This window comes from Corvus cornix, chromosome 1 (genome assembly GCF_000738735.6).
Source record: "Corvus cornix cornix isolate S_Up_H32 chromosome 1, ASM73873v5, whole genome shotgun sequence".
NCBI lineage: Eukaryota > Metazoa > Chordata > Aves > Passeriformes > Corvidae > Corvus > Corvus cornix.
In genome coordinates this window covers 91,598,935-91,617,054 of record NC_046332.1, presented here as the reverse complement: position 1 = coordinate 91,617,054, position 18,120 = coordinate 91,598,935, and the positions used below count along the sequence as shown (strand labels likewise).

The 18,120-nt window shown below is 40.0% G+C and overlaps 1 protein-coding gene across 2 annotated transcripts in view; it reads right to left on the bottom strand.

Annotated features, from left to right (window-relative positions):
• RASA3 (RAS p21 protein activator 3) overlaps positions 1-18,120 on the bottom strand; it is a 132,229-nt gene that overhangs the window by 14,702 nt on the left and 99,407 nt on the right. For both annotated transcript variants that reach the window (XM_039549555.1, XM_039549559.1), the window contains exons 7-16: positions 16,542-16,614; positions 12,148-12,227; positions 8,089-8,193; positions 7,437-7,593; positions 6,480-6,628; positions 4,464-4,578; positions 3,521-3,595; positions 2,525-2,648; positions 1,260-1,366; positions 543-620 (exon numbers count right to left, since the gene is read on the bottom strand). In XM_039549555.1, coding sequence (XP_039405489.1) covers positions 543-620; positions 1,260-1,366; positions 2,525-2,648; positions 3,521-3,595; positions 4,464-4,578; positions 6,480-6,628; positions 7,437-7,593; positions 8,089-8,193; positions 12,148-12,227; positions 16,542-16,614 — 1,063 coding nt within the window. The remainder of the gene's footprint in view (positions 1-542; positions 621-1,259; positions 1,367-2,524; positions 2,649-3,520; positions 3,596-4,463; positions 4,579-6,479; positions 6,629-7,436; positions 7,594-8,088; positions 8,194-12,147; positions 12,228-16,541; positions 16,615-18,120) is intronic.

Below are 18,120 nucleotides of genomic sequence, written 5' to 3'. Positions count from 1 at the left end.
AAGACCCCAACCACCCCGAACTACCACCAGCTACAGCAGTGCAGTGCCTTAGATACACTTATTTCAATCAAACATCCAGAGTATGGGCATCTAGATCTAATCTCACCATTGACAGACAGATAACTGAACTGGTATGAAAAGGAAAGTATAGCCCTTCCCCTTACTGGGTGACTTTTCTCAGTTGAGTTTTAAAATGCTGAAACAATCTATAAAGCCTGTAGAGTTGCTAATCGTGTATCACAGATAAGTAGAGAACTTCACAGGTTCTCCTGATCATTGTCTTTCTTCCAGAGAAGGAATGATAAGCTCTGAAGTAGACTTCTAGCTTGGTCACGCCATTTGCTTTACTGAAATCTAGTTCAGATTAAGACAGATTTAGTTTTCCTCTAAGCATGAGAGGCTTATAATCAAAGCAAACATAACCAGTTTTGCATAAGCCTAGTGCAATTCAAGTATTTTAAAGGCTTAATTACAATTAATGATAAAAGATTAAAAAAATCACTTTCCTAAATTAAGCCATTAAATGAAAATAGCATACTTACAGATTTAGATTTTGATAAGCTGCCTAGTGTTTGAATGGTTTTAGAGATAAGTGTCAAAGTTCGAGAAGTCTGAGGATCCTAGGAAAGAGAACAATATTACATAGACTAGCTATTTAAAATAATGAATAGAGGAAGGTAAACTGTATTTCTTTTTTCATATTTCACTTGCAGAAAGGAAACAGAAGATTAGAAAATAGCCCAAATAGAATACTGCAGGAAAAGAGTTGCTTTTATTTTAAAAGGTTTTTGACTCTTAAGCCATCATACTCCACAGCTACCCTACTGACCTTCAGAGATCCAAAGGCAATCGCTCGCAAAACAAAAACAAGGCTGTCCACGTCCTCCCCACTCCCCATAAGAACAACTACAAGAAGCCTGGCATACATTGCTTAACATCCAAAATACTTCCAACACTGCTGAAAATCAATCCAGCATTAATGTGATATGGCAAAACCAAAGCAATGACCTTCCTTCCACAGCAGCTTAGGCCACCTACCTTGTTTATCCTTAAATTTCACTCTTCTTCCAGTATCTCCCAAGTTCTTCACATACAAAGTCATTCAACATATGCTTCATATCCAAGACAGATAAAACAGATCTTTGAACTAACAAAGGTACTTTTCCTAAAGGCTATTGAATTGAACAAAGAATTTCGACAGACAGACTATGGTGACAGAACCATGAACACAGCTAGAAAAAAACTGATACAGTACTTACTGGATGGTGTGGTGTAAGCTGAAAGAGGTTTGGAGAAAGAATGGCAGGAGCAAAGAACCTCAGGAAAATAAAGCTGCTGACAGCTGTGTACCTTACATCTAGGTCACCTATTTAAAAAACAAACAAACAAACAAAAAAAACCTCTACTCAGCATTTCAATAATCCTTCCTGAAAAGCCTCATGTAATTATCACAGAGCCTTGAGAGAGCTAACTCAAGCATGTGCTGGGTAATGTATATATTTGCAGGTTACAGGGTTAACTGATGATAGAGGATTTGAAGCCAGATATCAGCTAGCCTAACCCAAGGAAATGTCAATGAGAGCCTCTTTAAAAATAAGCAGGTCCACAGTAAGCTACAAGAACACCAATCACTCTTCCACCACACAGGGAATTTCATAGACATCTGTGATTCCATATATGCACTAAAGTATGATGAATAATTTACATAGTTCATGAAACGTACAGGAGAGGCCAACTCTCATTTACCTACTTATAGCCCTAAGTACAAGCGCTGTACAGACTCCTAATGTATCTATTCCAGTTGGTAGTTACAGAAAAGACGTTTTACTTCTTTATTTAAACATAAAATAAAGAACATGACAGCACAGTCAATGGCTTTTTGCTTGAGCTTCCCTACTCTGAAGTGCCTGTTTAAAAGCTGAACTCATGTTACTCTCTTTAACACTTCCTTACTGTAATCTGCATCCCTTCATGAAAATACATAGTTTGGTTGTTTTGCTTAATTCTGGTTTTACATTGTCCACTTACTCTCACAGAGTCAAAACAACTAAGACGGACTGGAAAGAACTGTCTCTTGACAGCCAGAAAACCTTTGCAGCACACGGGCTCCTAGAGCAATGAGCTTGCAGTAACTCCAATTTATAGACTGGCTTTTATTACAGATTGACATACGAGCAGAAAATAATTGCACTGCATGGAATCTGCAGAATGAGCCATTACAGAGCCCTGAACATTTGAAAATTGAGCATGCTTTGCAAATACTGAACCCATAAACACATACCATCATAATGACCTTTATAAATGCTGTTTTCCTTTGAAAGTTATAAGGAAAAAACTCCAATCATCATTAAAAATCAATGTTCCTTGTGGAGTGAATAATAGATGAAAAAACAGCATTAACATACTGCAAATATTATTTTGAATAAGCTGCTGTTCAATTACTAAATCCAACAGGGATCAAGCAGACTGCTAGACTACACCTGTGTTTAAAACTATCAGTTATGTAAAATATCTATAAGCTCACCTTGAAAACGTTTGGCAGCTGATTCTCTCAGTGAAAAGAAAATATCGCACATCACTGTAGGGCAGCTTACACCAGATTTTGTAATTACAGTAAAAATGCGATCAACATATTGCCTCAGATTTTCCTGAAAAAATGCAAAGATTATGATAAAATTAGTATAATTTCCTGCAGTGGAAAGTGGTACTATTCCTGGTTTTATTCATAGTGGCATCATTAAAAGATTCCCACTTTCAACATTATACACTTGAAAAACAAACTCTCACTCAATTATACTGTTTGGGAAATGCACATATTGAAGTAGAAGAGTAAAAATATCATTCCTATCAAGCCAAACATTAAATGATACAGCCGTATGGCATATCATTCCTTCTTCTAGCACTGTTTACTACATCATCAGCAGAATCATAGAATCATTAAAGCTGGGAAAGACCTCTCAGATCATTGAGTCCTACTGTTAACCCAGCACTGCCAAGTCCACCACCAAACGACATCCCCACGTGCCACATCCACATACTCTTGTACATTTCTAAGGATGGTGATTACACCACTTCCTTGGGCAGCCTATTCCAGTGCCTGACCACCCTTAAGGTGAAGAAATTTTCCCCCAATATGCAATCTAAGCCTCCCCTGATGCAACTTGAGGTCTTTTCCTCTTGTCCTGTCACTTGTTACTTGGGAGAAGAGGCCAACCCCCACCTTGCTACAACCTCCTTTTAGCTGTAGAGAGAGAGAAGGTCTCCCCTGAGCCTCCTCTTCTCCAGGCTAGCCACAGGCTAAGTTATCCTTGTCCTCAGGGCAGCAGGAGAAATCATTAACTTTCTACAGGTATTGCATTTATAGCATAATGTAAAGCTGTTGCAAAATAATTATAAGGGTGGTGTCAAGAAAGCTTACAGTGTATTCTAATGACAAAATTATTTGCAAGATCAAACTTCTGAGGACCTCAGTTAAACTTGATGGCATGAACAGAGACTATCTTCAAAATCTAATGCATACCCTGTTATTTTCCAGGTTTTCACCATCTTTTAATTTCACAGGATCAATTTCACAAGGTTTATGGACCTGGCAAATCTAGAAAAAAAAATATAGTGAACAATTGGTATACAAGTTTATTTACAAGTAGAAGAAGTTTTGTAAAAAGCATAATCTGTTAGCTTTTGAGATGAGGGGTAAAAGGCAAAACCCCAACTTTATAAACAGTATTTTTTTCTTTTAACAGCAAAGGTAAATTATGTGTGATCTTTATTTTTTCCCAAAAAGTAGCATTAATTCATTCTACCCTTTCCTTCAACTGAAATGCAGAACTGCTCTTTAGAATCTCTCAAGCAAGGCAGTTCAAGAAAAATCCTGTTTTTCCAAAATAGTCACCTTTGAAAGTATATCCATATTCTTTAAACCTTGACATTTTCTGATGAAACATTAAGACAAAAACAGCTGGAGAAATTGTCAAATCATTTAAAGAAGTCTGTGGTCTGAAAGTACTGCCCAATTACTGCACTAAAATACCCACACTCACCATTCTGGACTGGATAGATAATAAACCACTGTTACAATACAAGCATCACATGCACAGTTATCTAAGAGTAACTGTATCCCTGTATACCCACTGGATGAAATGCATTACTTACAGCTTCACAACAGCTTTCTATTGTACATACTATTTATTAATTTCTCAGAAACAATATATGCTAGTTTTTATAAAACAAAGCAATGTGCTTTAATAATAGAAATTTCCCTCTCCCTTTAATGCAATCCAACTGTTTCTGAATTGGGGGACTCAGCTGTGGCTAACCTAACACACAGGATCCTAAAGCAGAAACAAGCTATTAAGCATTATTCCGACAAAGTGTTCTTAAAATGAGAAGTAATAAACAGTACTTGTTCCCTAAAGGCCTTTATAATGACATTCTACCAAATAAACAGTCTAAACTGTTCTTACCTCATCTATAATTGGCTTTAGTGTAACTTGCAGATAATGCATCCCTGCCAGTTTCATTGTCTCATCAATGCACTTGGAAGTTAACGAGTTCCCTCTGAAAATGGTGTTTGGATCTCTGGAAGTGAACAATTTACTGCAGTTTAGTCTCTTTGTAATCAACTGCTAATACACAGAAATAAAAGCAGCAGTGAAAGGTGACAGAATCCTGGGTTTGAATAGTCAGGCAAGACTTCCCTTTGACACCAGCCTGCCATCAAATGCAGTCATGCAGCATTTAGTGCACTTCCAGGGTATAACATAAAAGCATCAGCCTTGGAAAATCCAGAGGGACTACAGATCTTCTTTGTATTAGCATCATGTGCTCAGTGCACTATCCAAATACACAGCAACACACAGGCTCAAATCAAAGAGGTCTGCAACACAAATGTGGGAAACACGTCTGTTTTCACATGCTACTGAACAGGGCTAATTTGAATAAGGGAAAGAGGAAGTGATTTTAGTCTCACAACTACACTGGATATTGCACGTGACCTACTACTCCCACCTACAAAGTAAGTACTTGTGAGCTGGGAGGAAGAAGAGAAGGCAGGCTCCAATGACATAGTTCTAAGGGACTTAGAGCACTGTTCTGTGACAACACAGTGCAGATCCCAGTTCAGCCCAGAGAACTGTGTGGCAAGGTGGCATCCTGCAGACTCCCAGGTTTTTCTGAAAAAAAGCTCTTTGCACAGAACTCATCACGTACTACACATACAGCCTCTGTGACCAATAAAGCTTCGGCCAGCTGCTCTATCACGTACCTGTACCTCCCTTGCTTAGCAATGTACATTATGCAAATAGGTACATAATCAATGATCTCATCTACAATAGGTACAATCAAAACCTGTGCTTAGTGACAGCACACCAAACGTGGAACTAAGTTATTTGCTTGCTCATATACACACTGATATCTTTTCTGTTTTAACAGCTTGCTATGGTTGTACTCATTTACAAGCAGTAACAGGAAAATTACTTTGCTGGATTCATCATTTTGTTTCACAAAAAAAAGTAAGCTCACTGCCTGTTACAAATACCAGAAAGCCCTGAAAACAAACGCCATCTTTGCTGCTTTATCACAGGAACATGACTGACTACGGATCAGCAAGTCTCCTCATGCTGCAGAAACCATGCTGTTTCAGCCAACCTGCAGTCAGAAAAAATACACCTACCTACAGCAAAGAACACACTTGATCCCTCAGACACTCTGAAAAGAGCCAACCCACACAAAGACTTTATTTTGCACTAAGGAAGTTTACAGTCAGTATCTGTCATTCCCCTTGACTCCCAGTTGTCTCTTCCACTGTTAATCAAGAGCATAACAATACAGGCACAAGGCTTGTGGCAACAAATGTTCTTTAGGACCTGCTTGGTACGAACACTGTGATCTTTGCTACTGAACTATCAGCCCACCAGTAAATCAAACACCGAACTCAAAAGAAGCAACTGAAAAAACCCAACTTCATCTTCTGCCATCCCATGCCAAATTCAATCCCATCCTTAATCTTTCGCCCTCTAACTGGGAAGATTAGACACACAGCTTGCCTTAAATATTCATGATTAGGAAGGAACTTGCTTGTTGTTCTGAACAAATTAAACGAACACTCAGCACTAAATGATTTATTAGCACATGATAAAGCTGAAATTATTTCATATGAACAGCTGAAGATAATGTAGAATTTTGATTATCAAATATACTTAAGACTGAGAAGAGTAAAAATCCCTGCTCTCAGATGTTAGAACAGCCTTGCAAATCATTTTCACAAAAAATGATGGGAACTCCTCCTAAAGGTCAAATTAAGCAGCTCTTGAGAGCAGTGAAAGAATTTATAAAGAATCCTGCCACTCAGCTAGGAAGAACAGGAACCACTTTGACATTTTCTTCTGAAATTGTGTATTTCTAGAAAATGAGTGAAGGATTCTAGCACTAGCCAATGCAGGTTAGGTATGCTCGATAGCAACTTGGTTTTTGGTACTTACTGAGTTCTCTTCACTTCAGCATTCGCAATGGCACTTATGAAAGGCACAATTCGGCCATAGTGTAAGAAAAGCCTGACAAGAGGTATGGCCGCTTCCTGTTTCTCTCTGCAAACTTCACCCAAAATATGTGCAGCTGATGCTGAAACAGGCTGAACAGTGGAAAATAAAAACTTTGAGAAATCCTTCCAGAACAATCATTCATTCTTTCTTTCCCCATTAGCTTCTTAATGTAGAACCCCACACAACAGTTGCAATGGCCAGTTACCCAAATGTCTGTATATAACGTGGGTGGATGTTACATCACAGTTTTTGTAGGCTGTAAGTTCTGGTCACAAGAGGGCAGCAATTTAAAAACTACTACAGTCCAGTCTCTTTTTATTCCCCATATTTTTAATGGCTGTCTTTCAATAAATGTCACCTGCCTGGGAAGCAAGTGAAGAGAAAGAACTCTATCTAACCCTTTGTAATTTCAAGTCACAGTGCGTACAGAACCCAGTTCTTTTACTGAAAAAACCAAAGCACCATTACAACTGTAAAAAGTATACATAAGGGCCCACACGGTCCAAATCTCTGATGTTTCAGGATTAGTTCTTTAGTTTGGGTTTTTCTCAATTATGCAATCAAACCCGTTCCTCTCCAGTGAAGGAAAACAATTGAACAAACGGAAGCTTACTTGGCATTTACACATGTAAAATTAAGAAGTCACAGAGAATATGCTGCTGCTAAAACCACTGTGTTCCTGGGTGTGCCTTCACCCACCATACAGATAAAGATCTCTGCAAGGACTGAAAACAAGCACCAGGGATATGCAGAGCTTAACAAGGCTCTGAGGTCTGAAAAGGAAGAGCTGACCTCTCTGGTAATTACACACCTACGGTGCCAGCAAGATAGTGACAAATACTCAGACCCCTGTGAAGATGATCTGCAAGTAAATAACAAACAACACAAGCTAATTACCTCAACATCTGCAGATTTTAGCAGGATGTCTCTCAGCGGACTGTAATAGTCTGAGGAAAAAACATGGTCCTCAGTGTAAACCACATTTAACCTTAAGGAACCGAGGTCATCAGGTTTCAATGACTTGTTACCATTATCTCTGGGCTGCAGAAAATACCTGATATGCAAAAAATAAGACAGAAACTTCGTGCTGAAACACAAGATTTTCTCAGGCTATATATGAGCACAGAGAAACTGTACAGATACACAGTATTTATATATGTATCAAACTCGAGAGCTCCGAATCAGACTTCTTAATTAAGCTTGCCAGTCTGTTTTGCACCAACTGCAACATGGGAAGTTCTGAACATAAAGATTTATGTAGATATGATTAAAAACCCACACACTAAAACCATAGCACTGCTGATGAACTGCAGTAAATAGTATAAAACCAACATACTAGGACTCCCACATGCTACAGAGAGGCAGACTGAAACCTCTAATCACATTATCAAAACTTCTTGTTCTTACACTTGCTAAGATTACTTTGGCTTGCTTACAAAAAAGATACAAATTAAATCCATTTAAACTTTATCACATAGCAGTAATTACTCTTAAGTCTTCAGAGCAGACATATGTTTCTACTTATTCTCCAAAAGAAAATGTCAAATACCATGCTTCGTAAGAACTAGACTGTCGGAGAAATTTCAAAGGGAGCCTCAGTTCTCCTAGAAACTCGTCACCAAACTTCAAGTTACTGGCATTCCAAAGATCAACCCTGTAATAAAAACAAATAATTTAAAATATTACTAAGAAATTTAAATTTTTTTTTTAAATCCCAACTTTTTTTCCAATTTTTTTTGGAGTTTTCCCCTCGAGTCTATGACTTAGAAAGACTTGAAACTGTACAGCAATGGTTTCCAAACAGTAAAGAATAACCTTACCTTAGGTTTCTGAAACCTTAAAATTCACCTCCATAAAACATTAGTGAAAAATGTCATTCAGATTAACTTTTTCTCATCTGTACTGTTTCCACTGTCCATACTGATAAAGATTCAGAGGGCTATCTGGCTATCCCAGATAATGGAAAAATACAGGTAAAATGGACACCAGGGGAAAAAGCACAAAGTTATTTAAGGACTACATATCCTCAGAGTCTGTCTAATTTGGGATAACTAACAGCTAAGTGGCAGCTTTACAGAGTTAGTTCTACACAGTTTTTCCCAGTTTCTAGCTTCTAGGAAGACTCCTGTGTCAAGCATACACATTTATGGCACCTAAACTAGTTCTGCAGAGATATTCAAAGCCTTAGGACAGTTCTACCATTTGGTGTAGTCTGTGTATTGGCTGAAGCTTACACAAATTTTGGCACTCGGTCCCTCACATTTGGGAAGTTCTGGTGTCTATCTGTAGATTTCTTCCCTTTCATACGCTCTTCAACATCTGGATGGAAAACAACTGCATGGAGATTCAGAGCAGAAGTACTGGTGTCCAACCCAGCATGTAGGTAAACGCTACCGTACTCACCTTGAAGCAAGGGTTTCAAACTCCAGGGTATTTGTTTCTGTATGTTTTTTAAGGTTTTCTCTAAGAGCTATTTCTATTAAAAAACAGTATCAGCTGACTATTTTGCAGCTAAGTGACAGCTTGAATGTGCCTTTAACTTTTGGGGGTAAAAACACTACATGGAAATAAATACAGGTTTTAAATAATGACAGTTTTTAGAAGAGCAACTGTAACTCGGATAAGGTGCAAAGCCAACCAGTTGTGGACATATTTACACAACCCTCCTGGTGTCAAGCAAATCACAGTAGACTGGCCAAGGAGCAGATGTCAACAGCCCTGTTAAAGGTTTATCCTATCTTATGCAAGCAAAGAATACACTACTTTTAAGTCCTCTGAATCTTGTATCTCTTAACAGCGCCTCCTGCATCAGGTGTCATACAGTAGGCACACCATCAGCTCCCACTGCATGCCTGCTAGCTAAAGTTCTTCAGACTCTGATAATTTGGACAGTATTTCTGCCCAGCAAGAACTCTCCAAAAGGAAAAAATCTTCTTTGAAAATTTGGCCTTCTCTCTCCTTTCTCCATATTTGATGGGTTATTATCTTGCTAATCAGTTCAGACAGCTAAAGGCAGCTTCAGGAGGAGAGGAATCTTTAAGCCTATTTACACAATCAAACTTACAATTTACCAAGTATTTACAGGCTACTGGTTTCTAGTTTATCCAAACTCTTTCAAGATGCCAACTAGCAATAACACTTTCAAATACAGACAGCTAAAGCAGTTACAGTGCTTACAGAAAAACAATCAGTGCAAGGGATCTGTACAAGAGGAACTAACAAAGTAGATCTCACACTACACAGTAAGCAAAGCAGGCATGCAAATTCTGAAGTTACTGGTTTGTGCTCTTGGAGTACAAAGAATAAACAGAGCATATTAAAAATGTTCATACACAGACCTCAGAGTCTAAAAGATCACTGTTTCCCAAGATTTTTAAAAGGCAAAATTATGACAAGTGTTATTCTGAAACTGGTCAGATTGTAGTCACAGAAAGAAACAAACAGGAGAGAGGGGGAGGAGAAACAATGAATTCACCAGAACATCTGGTCCCCCAAGTGTTGATATGCCCTGCCTACAACTTCCTACACCCACTCAAAAAGAGAAAACTTTTCATAGCTTTAGAGAGAAATCATGAGAGACTAAGTCTCCTCTTTACTCTGTGGAATTGTATGTTTCTCAGGAGAGAAAAAGAAAACAAATCCCCAAACCCATAAACTGTATGATCTGTCCAGAGGGCATGGGGGAAATCTAACTCTCACTAAACAGAGTGGAGGAAGTGAGTGGGGGTGGAAGGGGAACCCAAGATGGAAACAAAAACACACTGTACCACAGGGGACAAAAGCTCTAAGGAGAATTTGCCCAACCAAGACTAACACTTTATCTGCTTTTGCCTGTTATTTAGGTGCTTAATCTTTTCCCAACTATTTTGCAAGCCTGCTCTCAAACTATTCCAGTATATCACAGTGTACCAGACTGTGATATACTGGTTTTCAGGAATGACACACTTTTCTGAAGCTCAGCTCCACATACATTATTGTTGCAGATGAGTCATTTGTCCAGACAATATATCTAGCAAGTAAAACAACTGTATAATTTCATTTAGCCCAGTAGTATAAAATAAGAATCACTGAAATATTAAGCAGTATGTAAGCACTGTACACCAATGTCTAGCGTCTCCCTCAAAACTATCAAAAAATCCTTCAGAGAATCCTGGCTTCCATTTAAAATCAGTGCATGGCTACAAAGACTAGACTGGAACTTCTGAGACATGGTGTAGTTGTCCTTTTCATCACACATATCCCATGGAATATGGGGCATGGTACTTCATATCTGCCTACACGATGCAAAGCTTTGCAGAAATATAGTCTAGCGCTAGGCCTAGGCCAGCTGCTGTGCTGCAACACTGACACCACCACAGCAGCTCAGCGCTGCACCTGGGCCTTTGCTTTTACTCCCATGAGCTAGCTGTGGTTGTGCTACCTTTGCACAGCCTGACACAAATGTTCTCTGTGAAAGAGCTCAGCTCTTGCCTCTCTCACATACAAATAGTTTCCTTTTCCTGCCTCACAGAGTCATGGCAAACACAAATCTATTAATGCTCCTGTAGTGCTGTGATACTACACTGACAGGCTACATGAACCAGCAGCTGACTGTCAAATCAGAACAGCCCTCAATCCATTCATGAAGACAGATGTGTTTTGCTTGCTGGGATTAAGTATTGTTCCCCCTTTCTGGTCTCCCCTCCTTTCCTTATAGCCAGTTGCGCTTCTGAAGAACTGTGGAACCTTCTCTGGTGAGAATACATGGGGAGGGAGGCAGTGCTACTATTCTTCCTCCAAATACTAACATAAAGGAGAGGGGAATTTCTCACCACCTAATGCAGATATAGCAGTCTTCATTTACTGTGAATACAGATCACCAGATGGCCCAAGTCTCCAAGTTTCAATAGTATGTGATGGTAAGATGCATGCGACACTTTCCAGTTTTGCACCTCCTATTGTTTTCTCACCTCTCTTTATACTCACCTCTCCCCACAGACACTGTTGACTGGCCTCAGCAGGTTTTAAAATAGTACTAAGAGGGTGGCACAGGGTGGGGCAGGATTGTGTTGGTTTTGAAATCAGAATTGCTTTTTCCTGTGCAACTGATTTCACTTTTACCATACCAAATCTTGCAATAAAGGGTTAAAGTTGGGAAGGCAAAAGAGAAGAGAAACTGTCTGTGCCCCAGAAAAACTCTGAGTTCAAGAGTTTCCTTTCAGGGAAGAGGGACTTTACATAAGTTGCTAAAATTAAGTGATAAAAGAAAATATACTCTTTAACTGAGAGCATCACAGAGCCTCTGGGCTGTCCTGGGCAACTGAGAGAGGGAGGAAAGGGGAGCCCAGATATAAAAGGCTGTGCTTAATGACAACTTCATATTAGTATACACACAGTGTACATGACAAACAAAGGAAAATAGTAAGGATCTCCCCTGCATCAGAACCAACATACGTATTCAAGATACAATCTACAGGACAGTGGAGGTAAATAAACATACAGATACAGTGACAAAAACTCATCTTGATGCATCAACAGAAAAACTATGCTTGCCACTTTGCAGACAGTCTACTACAAAGTTACACAACTTTGGAAGACAATTTTGAACTAATAATGTATTTTATATTACCTAATCTCCATTTTGTCCACTTCATCTACATCTTCAATGTCAAAATGGGATTTCTTGTTGTAGCTACTGGGTCTTGTAACCTAATAAAAAGGAGTGTAGTGAGCTAAATCATGACAAGGAGGAAACTTTAACAGCTTTATCTGATACAAAAACATTCTGATGTAACTTTTAGAAAGCTTTGGAAGAGCACAGTATTTTACTACCAGCAGTGACTTCAGTCCTGATACTGAAAACATTCATACAAGCAAGTAAACATGTTGACTAAACAGATTACTGACTATAAAGTGGTGGTTACACAATCACATCCAAGAGTAAGCAGATACTCTTGGACTACTCTGTAGTTTTTTTTACAGAGAAAGACCATCTTTAATATTACTACAGCACTTTAAGTTTACATTGACAATAGAAAAATACCATTGAAAGGAACACCACTTTCATTATCCATCTAGGGAAATAAAAGGGTAATTAATATTTGGGATTTAAATACAGCTGTACAACACACACCCTGAGGCACTCTGCAGATGGCAGGGAAGGAACCACAACCACCCTTAAAAACATTTTGCAGTGTACCCAATTAAAATTGGGAAGTTCTTCCTGTCCTGATATCCTGGAAGTCAGTTCAACCTGCCCATACAACAAATACCAAGCAGACCAAGTATCCAAGAGACCCTAGCCTGTGTTATGCATATCAGAATATAGAAGCAGCTGCACAGTTCACCAACCATATTTGCAAGACTGATTAACAGGAAAGCACAGGCAAAGAAAAAAGGAAAGAAGTATAGAGCATTAGCATAAAAAGTTTTAGTACAAACGTTTCTTAAAATTTGTTTTCTACCATGACGGTAAAAATACTTCGATGTTGTATTTTTGTACAGTGTGTCAGAAACTTAAGAAAAAGGTTACCCCACCCAGCTGAAACCACAGCAGGAACTGATCAAATGCAAGGGTGTATGATGATGTTTGGGTTCAGCTCCTGGTTCCTGCACACAGAAGCTGAACTTTATTGTAGGCTTGAATATGCTTGTGGCTTCTCACCCACAAAAATTGGCATTTATTGTAAACTTGACTGTTTGGTTTTGTACTGTACATGAGATGCAAACGGCAATTAAGGGAGGCAATGATACAGTTGCCTAAGTGGAGAGGAACCAGAAAACCATCTTTGGCACAGGACACTCAGAGTCTTTTGTACGTGTGTGTGAGGCAGGCAACATTTTCAAAATGATACACAAACACTAAAAGGTACTACTAGCAGCACTGGAGACCAAATGCTCCAGACTAATGGAGTCAAATGCACCTGGTAAGCCCAAGAGCACTGTGGATTTAAATACAGTCTACAACTTCAGCAGTCAAACACAAATTCCTCACCCTAGTCTTGCAAACACTTCGCTGTTTCTGCAAAGTATCCTACAGGCCTGTAAATGACAGTTTCTACTACCACTGTGAAGCTAATGGTGTAATTTTTAATAAGGAAGCAAACTTTTAAGTCTCTTACTCTCTGTAACCCAGGAGTTGTTCCAAAAACCTGCAGCATAGGTGTAACTTATGGCATGTCCCTCCTAAGTAAATACCTCCTAAGAAGTTTTGCTGGATCTGCATGTATGACATCTCTCTGTTTACCCATATGACTACTTAGTGTGCACATCAATACAGCTCGAGAGTGGTATACCTGAAGAGATGGTGGTATGGAAGTGGAGATGAGGAAACTCCCAGTCCACGGTGCTACACTAGCTGACCCATAACATTGTACAAAAAAGGGGGCAGAACTCTGCTGTGTTGGTCCCTTTCATCTGACAAAGCTGGCAAGCCATTTATCAGCTGCTCAGGTTCTTTTTTCAGCACACACAAGTTTACAAACGGGTCCCCAGCACTTCCCTCTTGAGTTCCTGTAAGAGGACCATTTTCCTGTAGCTGCACACACAGCTCCACACCACTCTGCAGCTGAAACAGTGGTGAAAATTGCTCCTATCAGGTGCAAGTTTCATTCACAGCACCCCTTAAATAAGCGTTCTATTTCCCAAACCAACAATAACCTATTTTTCATTTAGAAAATTAAATCTGTGTGACTTTTTGGTAGTAGAAAGAAAAGCACCCATTCACTGTCTTTTACAGATAAGCTTCTTCCTTGGAGGCTTGGACAATCACAGTGCTGCAGGCTGCAGGGAAGCTGATGAAGCTGTTTAGAAGCAGTGACACCACTGTCAACAGCATGAATCTCTCAGCTCCACAGGAATCGGAGCACTTAGTTTGCATGCACCAGCCACAGGTCTGCCCACGTCTCATTAGTGAATGTATTTCCCAGTCAGTCATAGCAGTTCTACTGAACCTTGTTCCTTGAAGACGTTTAGCCTGATATGTACTAACTACTCTCAAAATGACATAAATCTATGATGGCTCTGTCTGCACTAAGGGTATGTTTATACTTCAGAGCTCTGACTGATTCAGTCACTTCCCAAGCTCTGCTCTTAGCCTCTTAGAATTCATTTTGCTCTGAGTTATCAGAACAACTGGGGCATGGGCTTGAGTTCAGGTTTTGCTTTTGCTGGTACTTGCACGCAACCCAGCTCTCAGTATAAAGGCAAGCTGAGCAAGCCCCCAGCCTCCTCCCTCCCAACTCCAGCTGGAAGATGCTTTGTTTCTCTCCTTCTTCTCCCAGTATGGTACCACCTGCCAAGTTCAGTGTTTAAATACCAAACATTCGCTGTTTCTTCAGCACACAGAAGGCTGAGTAATCAGGTGAAGTTTTTGTGGCTTACAGTCTGAATTCCTGCATTACATTCTCATTAAAAAGTTCTCACTGACAGGCTCCTCCAGAACTGCCTATGTTAAGAATAAGGAAGCCCATTTTAGTTTTACTTACATAAAGCATCACTCTTGTATCACACTGCCAAAGACCACAGTTCTGGGCCAGGTGATGGACTGAAATCCTGGGTAAACACATGGACACCTCAGTGCAGTTTCAGCACTCGGTCTCATGAGATCTCTGCCCCTCCAACTGTGCCCATGCAGCAACTCCATAGAGTCTCATGGAGCCAGGAAGCAGGCACAAAAGCTCCCTGCTAGCAGGGCAGTTACATCCTAGGATGAGACATGCTGGGTTGGCAGAGCAAAGATTACCTTAGATAGCTATCCTAGCCTACCCTCATGGCTTCCAGCCCTTCAGGCACTACAGAAAGTGCTGCTACCAATAAGCAACTTGCTAAATCTGTTTCTCATATCCAAACACATTACATCAACAAGAGCATGTTTCTGCTGGTATGACAGACTTTAGATTAGCCAGTACAACTACTGGCTTCTAGGCAAAGATGGTGATTTGTAGAGGGAGCAAGAAGACAGCAATCAGGAATGACATGTGCACTTCAGATCTGCGCAGTGCAACAGCACTTGTATGGTTCCTCTGCGCCCGGCTCTCCTTCCTGACGTGGCTGTGTCCCAGAACTGGTTCAAGAAACCACATCCCTAGGTGCCATCCCTATGCCAGCAACAATTTATAATGCAAATGTGACCTGAATGATGCAAGCCATATGAGCAGAAAGGGCTTTTCAATCTATGCCAACAGCACTGTGCTACTCTGGCTTTTTTTTCCATCAGCTGTGCTATTCCAGATACTTTCTTGAGGTGTCTACTGAAATAGAACAGTCAAGCATAGACCAGGACTATGATATCCAAGAGAAAAAGAGAATGATACACATACTTTAGAAGACAGAATGAAAAGTTTCAAGAGAGATCTAAATTATAAACACATGCACATATATGTATAGACCACACCACAATTAGAGCTACTCTTGCCAGAGAGAACCAAAATGAGTACTTTCATAGAAGTTATACTTTATCTTAACTGGACTTGTTGAAAACACTCTGTATTAAATAAAGCTGTAGAGGTTTCACCCACTTGGAGAAAACGCACTGGTATTGCAGCAGACTGGTAGACAGCCAGAACAACCAGTTTAAGTGTATTTTTCCTCTGCAGTTTTCAGTATTCCTAAGGAGATAGCCTTCCTCCCATTGACTGGGAAAGACAGGGTGGAGCAGCTATAAAAACACAGACTAAGAAAAAAATATCATTTCTCTGTGTGTGTGGTTTGTTCGGGTTTTTTTAACTCATTTTTAAATGTCCTTTTTTCAAAACTCTAGTGGAGCAAGATGTGGTTAAGTGCAAAGCCTGTTGCTCACAAGTGCCCAACTTGAAGCTTTTCCTACAGAGCACCTGAGGTGAAGCTGGATACTGCTCCTTCAGCAGACAGCCAGCCAGTCTGAGCCCGTGTACTTCTTTCCCCTGCACCATGCTTTGAAACAGTCTTCAAAGATGACAGCTGGCACAACACGGAGCAGGATGTCGTGCCAACTATCCACAGTATAGTATTTCAGCTTATCACCCATTCCTTTGAAATACCAACCTCAAAATAAAACACTTCATCAAAATGTGGATTGTTGGTCTTCTTTTTAACTTTAGTCTTTTTGGCTTCTGATCTGAATTAAGGAAACAAAATAAACAAAAAAAAGGTTAAGAAACAACATTAGTAGAAGTGTGATCCTAGAACAGAGCCACTGAGGAGGAAATAGCCATCCACTTGATCTATCTGATAAAACTGGAATGCCATGTGGCTCCAGCACAGCAAAGCACAGACACTTGCACACATTTAAGAGAGAGATTCAATGCATTCCTGTTTCTCTAAAGTGGCAGCAATCACATTTTGTTATCCCATTTTAAACACAACTCCTTGAACCCTTATTCTATCACTTGCTTGACATAGCAGAATCTTTTATCTGTACAAAGCAACTGGCAAGAATAGGGCTCTGAGCAGCAACATTTGGAGGATGGTCTCAGTCTTGACGTGACTCAAAAATTCCTCATACTCTAAAAGCACAGGAGACAAAGACTAGCATAGCTATTTCTGTGATTTATATTTTATAATTCTGCTCTGAAAAATCAATCACTGCTTTTCAGTGACAATCAAAAAATCCATAATGCTTTCTTCAGTAAGAATGTTTTTACTGCTGTCTTACCATCCCTTCCTGCAGCACCAGCAGCACTTAGCTAATATGGTGGTGAATTATTATGAGCAGTGCTGAGCAGAAATCTCTATTTCTACTGTTCTGTAGGTGTGAGACGTGGCAGACCTCCTCCCAACCACCCACCAGGCCTGACCAAGTTCAGCAGTGCCCATTCATCCTCTACGGGCTGTGCCATCCGTCTGTGCCTGCCTTTGAGAACACAGACATTGACTGCTTAGTGCTGGGCTCAAGCCAGCACAATGCATTTCTCACAGGCCAGCCAACAGCTGTTTGATGGCTTCCAAATGTTATGTACCTATGCTTTATTTGCTCTCACTACCTACAAGAGAAAAGCTGCGTGCTCTCCTGTGTCACCAATCTTACCCTACAGCTCTGCAGGCATAGATAAAACAGACACAGATGGAGAGGCACATCAGCCATGTGGAAAACTGACCTCCTAATCATTTCATCCCAGAAGCCATGGTTCATTTCTCATGCACCAAAGCTGCTTAGATAGCTTGTGACTGCTTATATTCACTGGACAACTCTATGTATTTCATAGAGGTCAAGAAAAGCTGGGTCTAATTCCCAGTGCTGCTACAGACTTCCTGTGTGACTTGAATGGGCCTGTCCACCAGTACACAATATTTTCCCATCTATAATACAGGCACTGAGAGAGTTTTGGTCAGGAAGTCTGATGACTCTAAGTACAAATCACACAATAAACAGCAGCACATTTGTCAAAATTTTTATGCTTGGCATTGCATAACTGCAGCTGAATAAAGCAGCTTTCCTACTCTAAAATGAGAGGCACTAGAAAATCCAGAGAGGAGAATGATGTACAGATTAAGAATATCCCACTATTCCTAGAAGAAGCTGAGAGATAAGAGAGACTAATCTCCTCCAGGACACAGGACAGATTGCCAACCCCATCTCATCAGTCACACTTGCCAATCAGCCTCTTTACTCATAAACCCATCT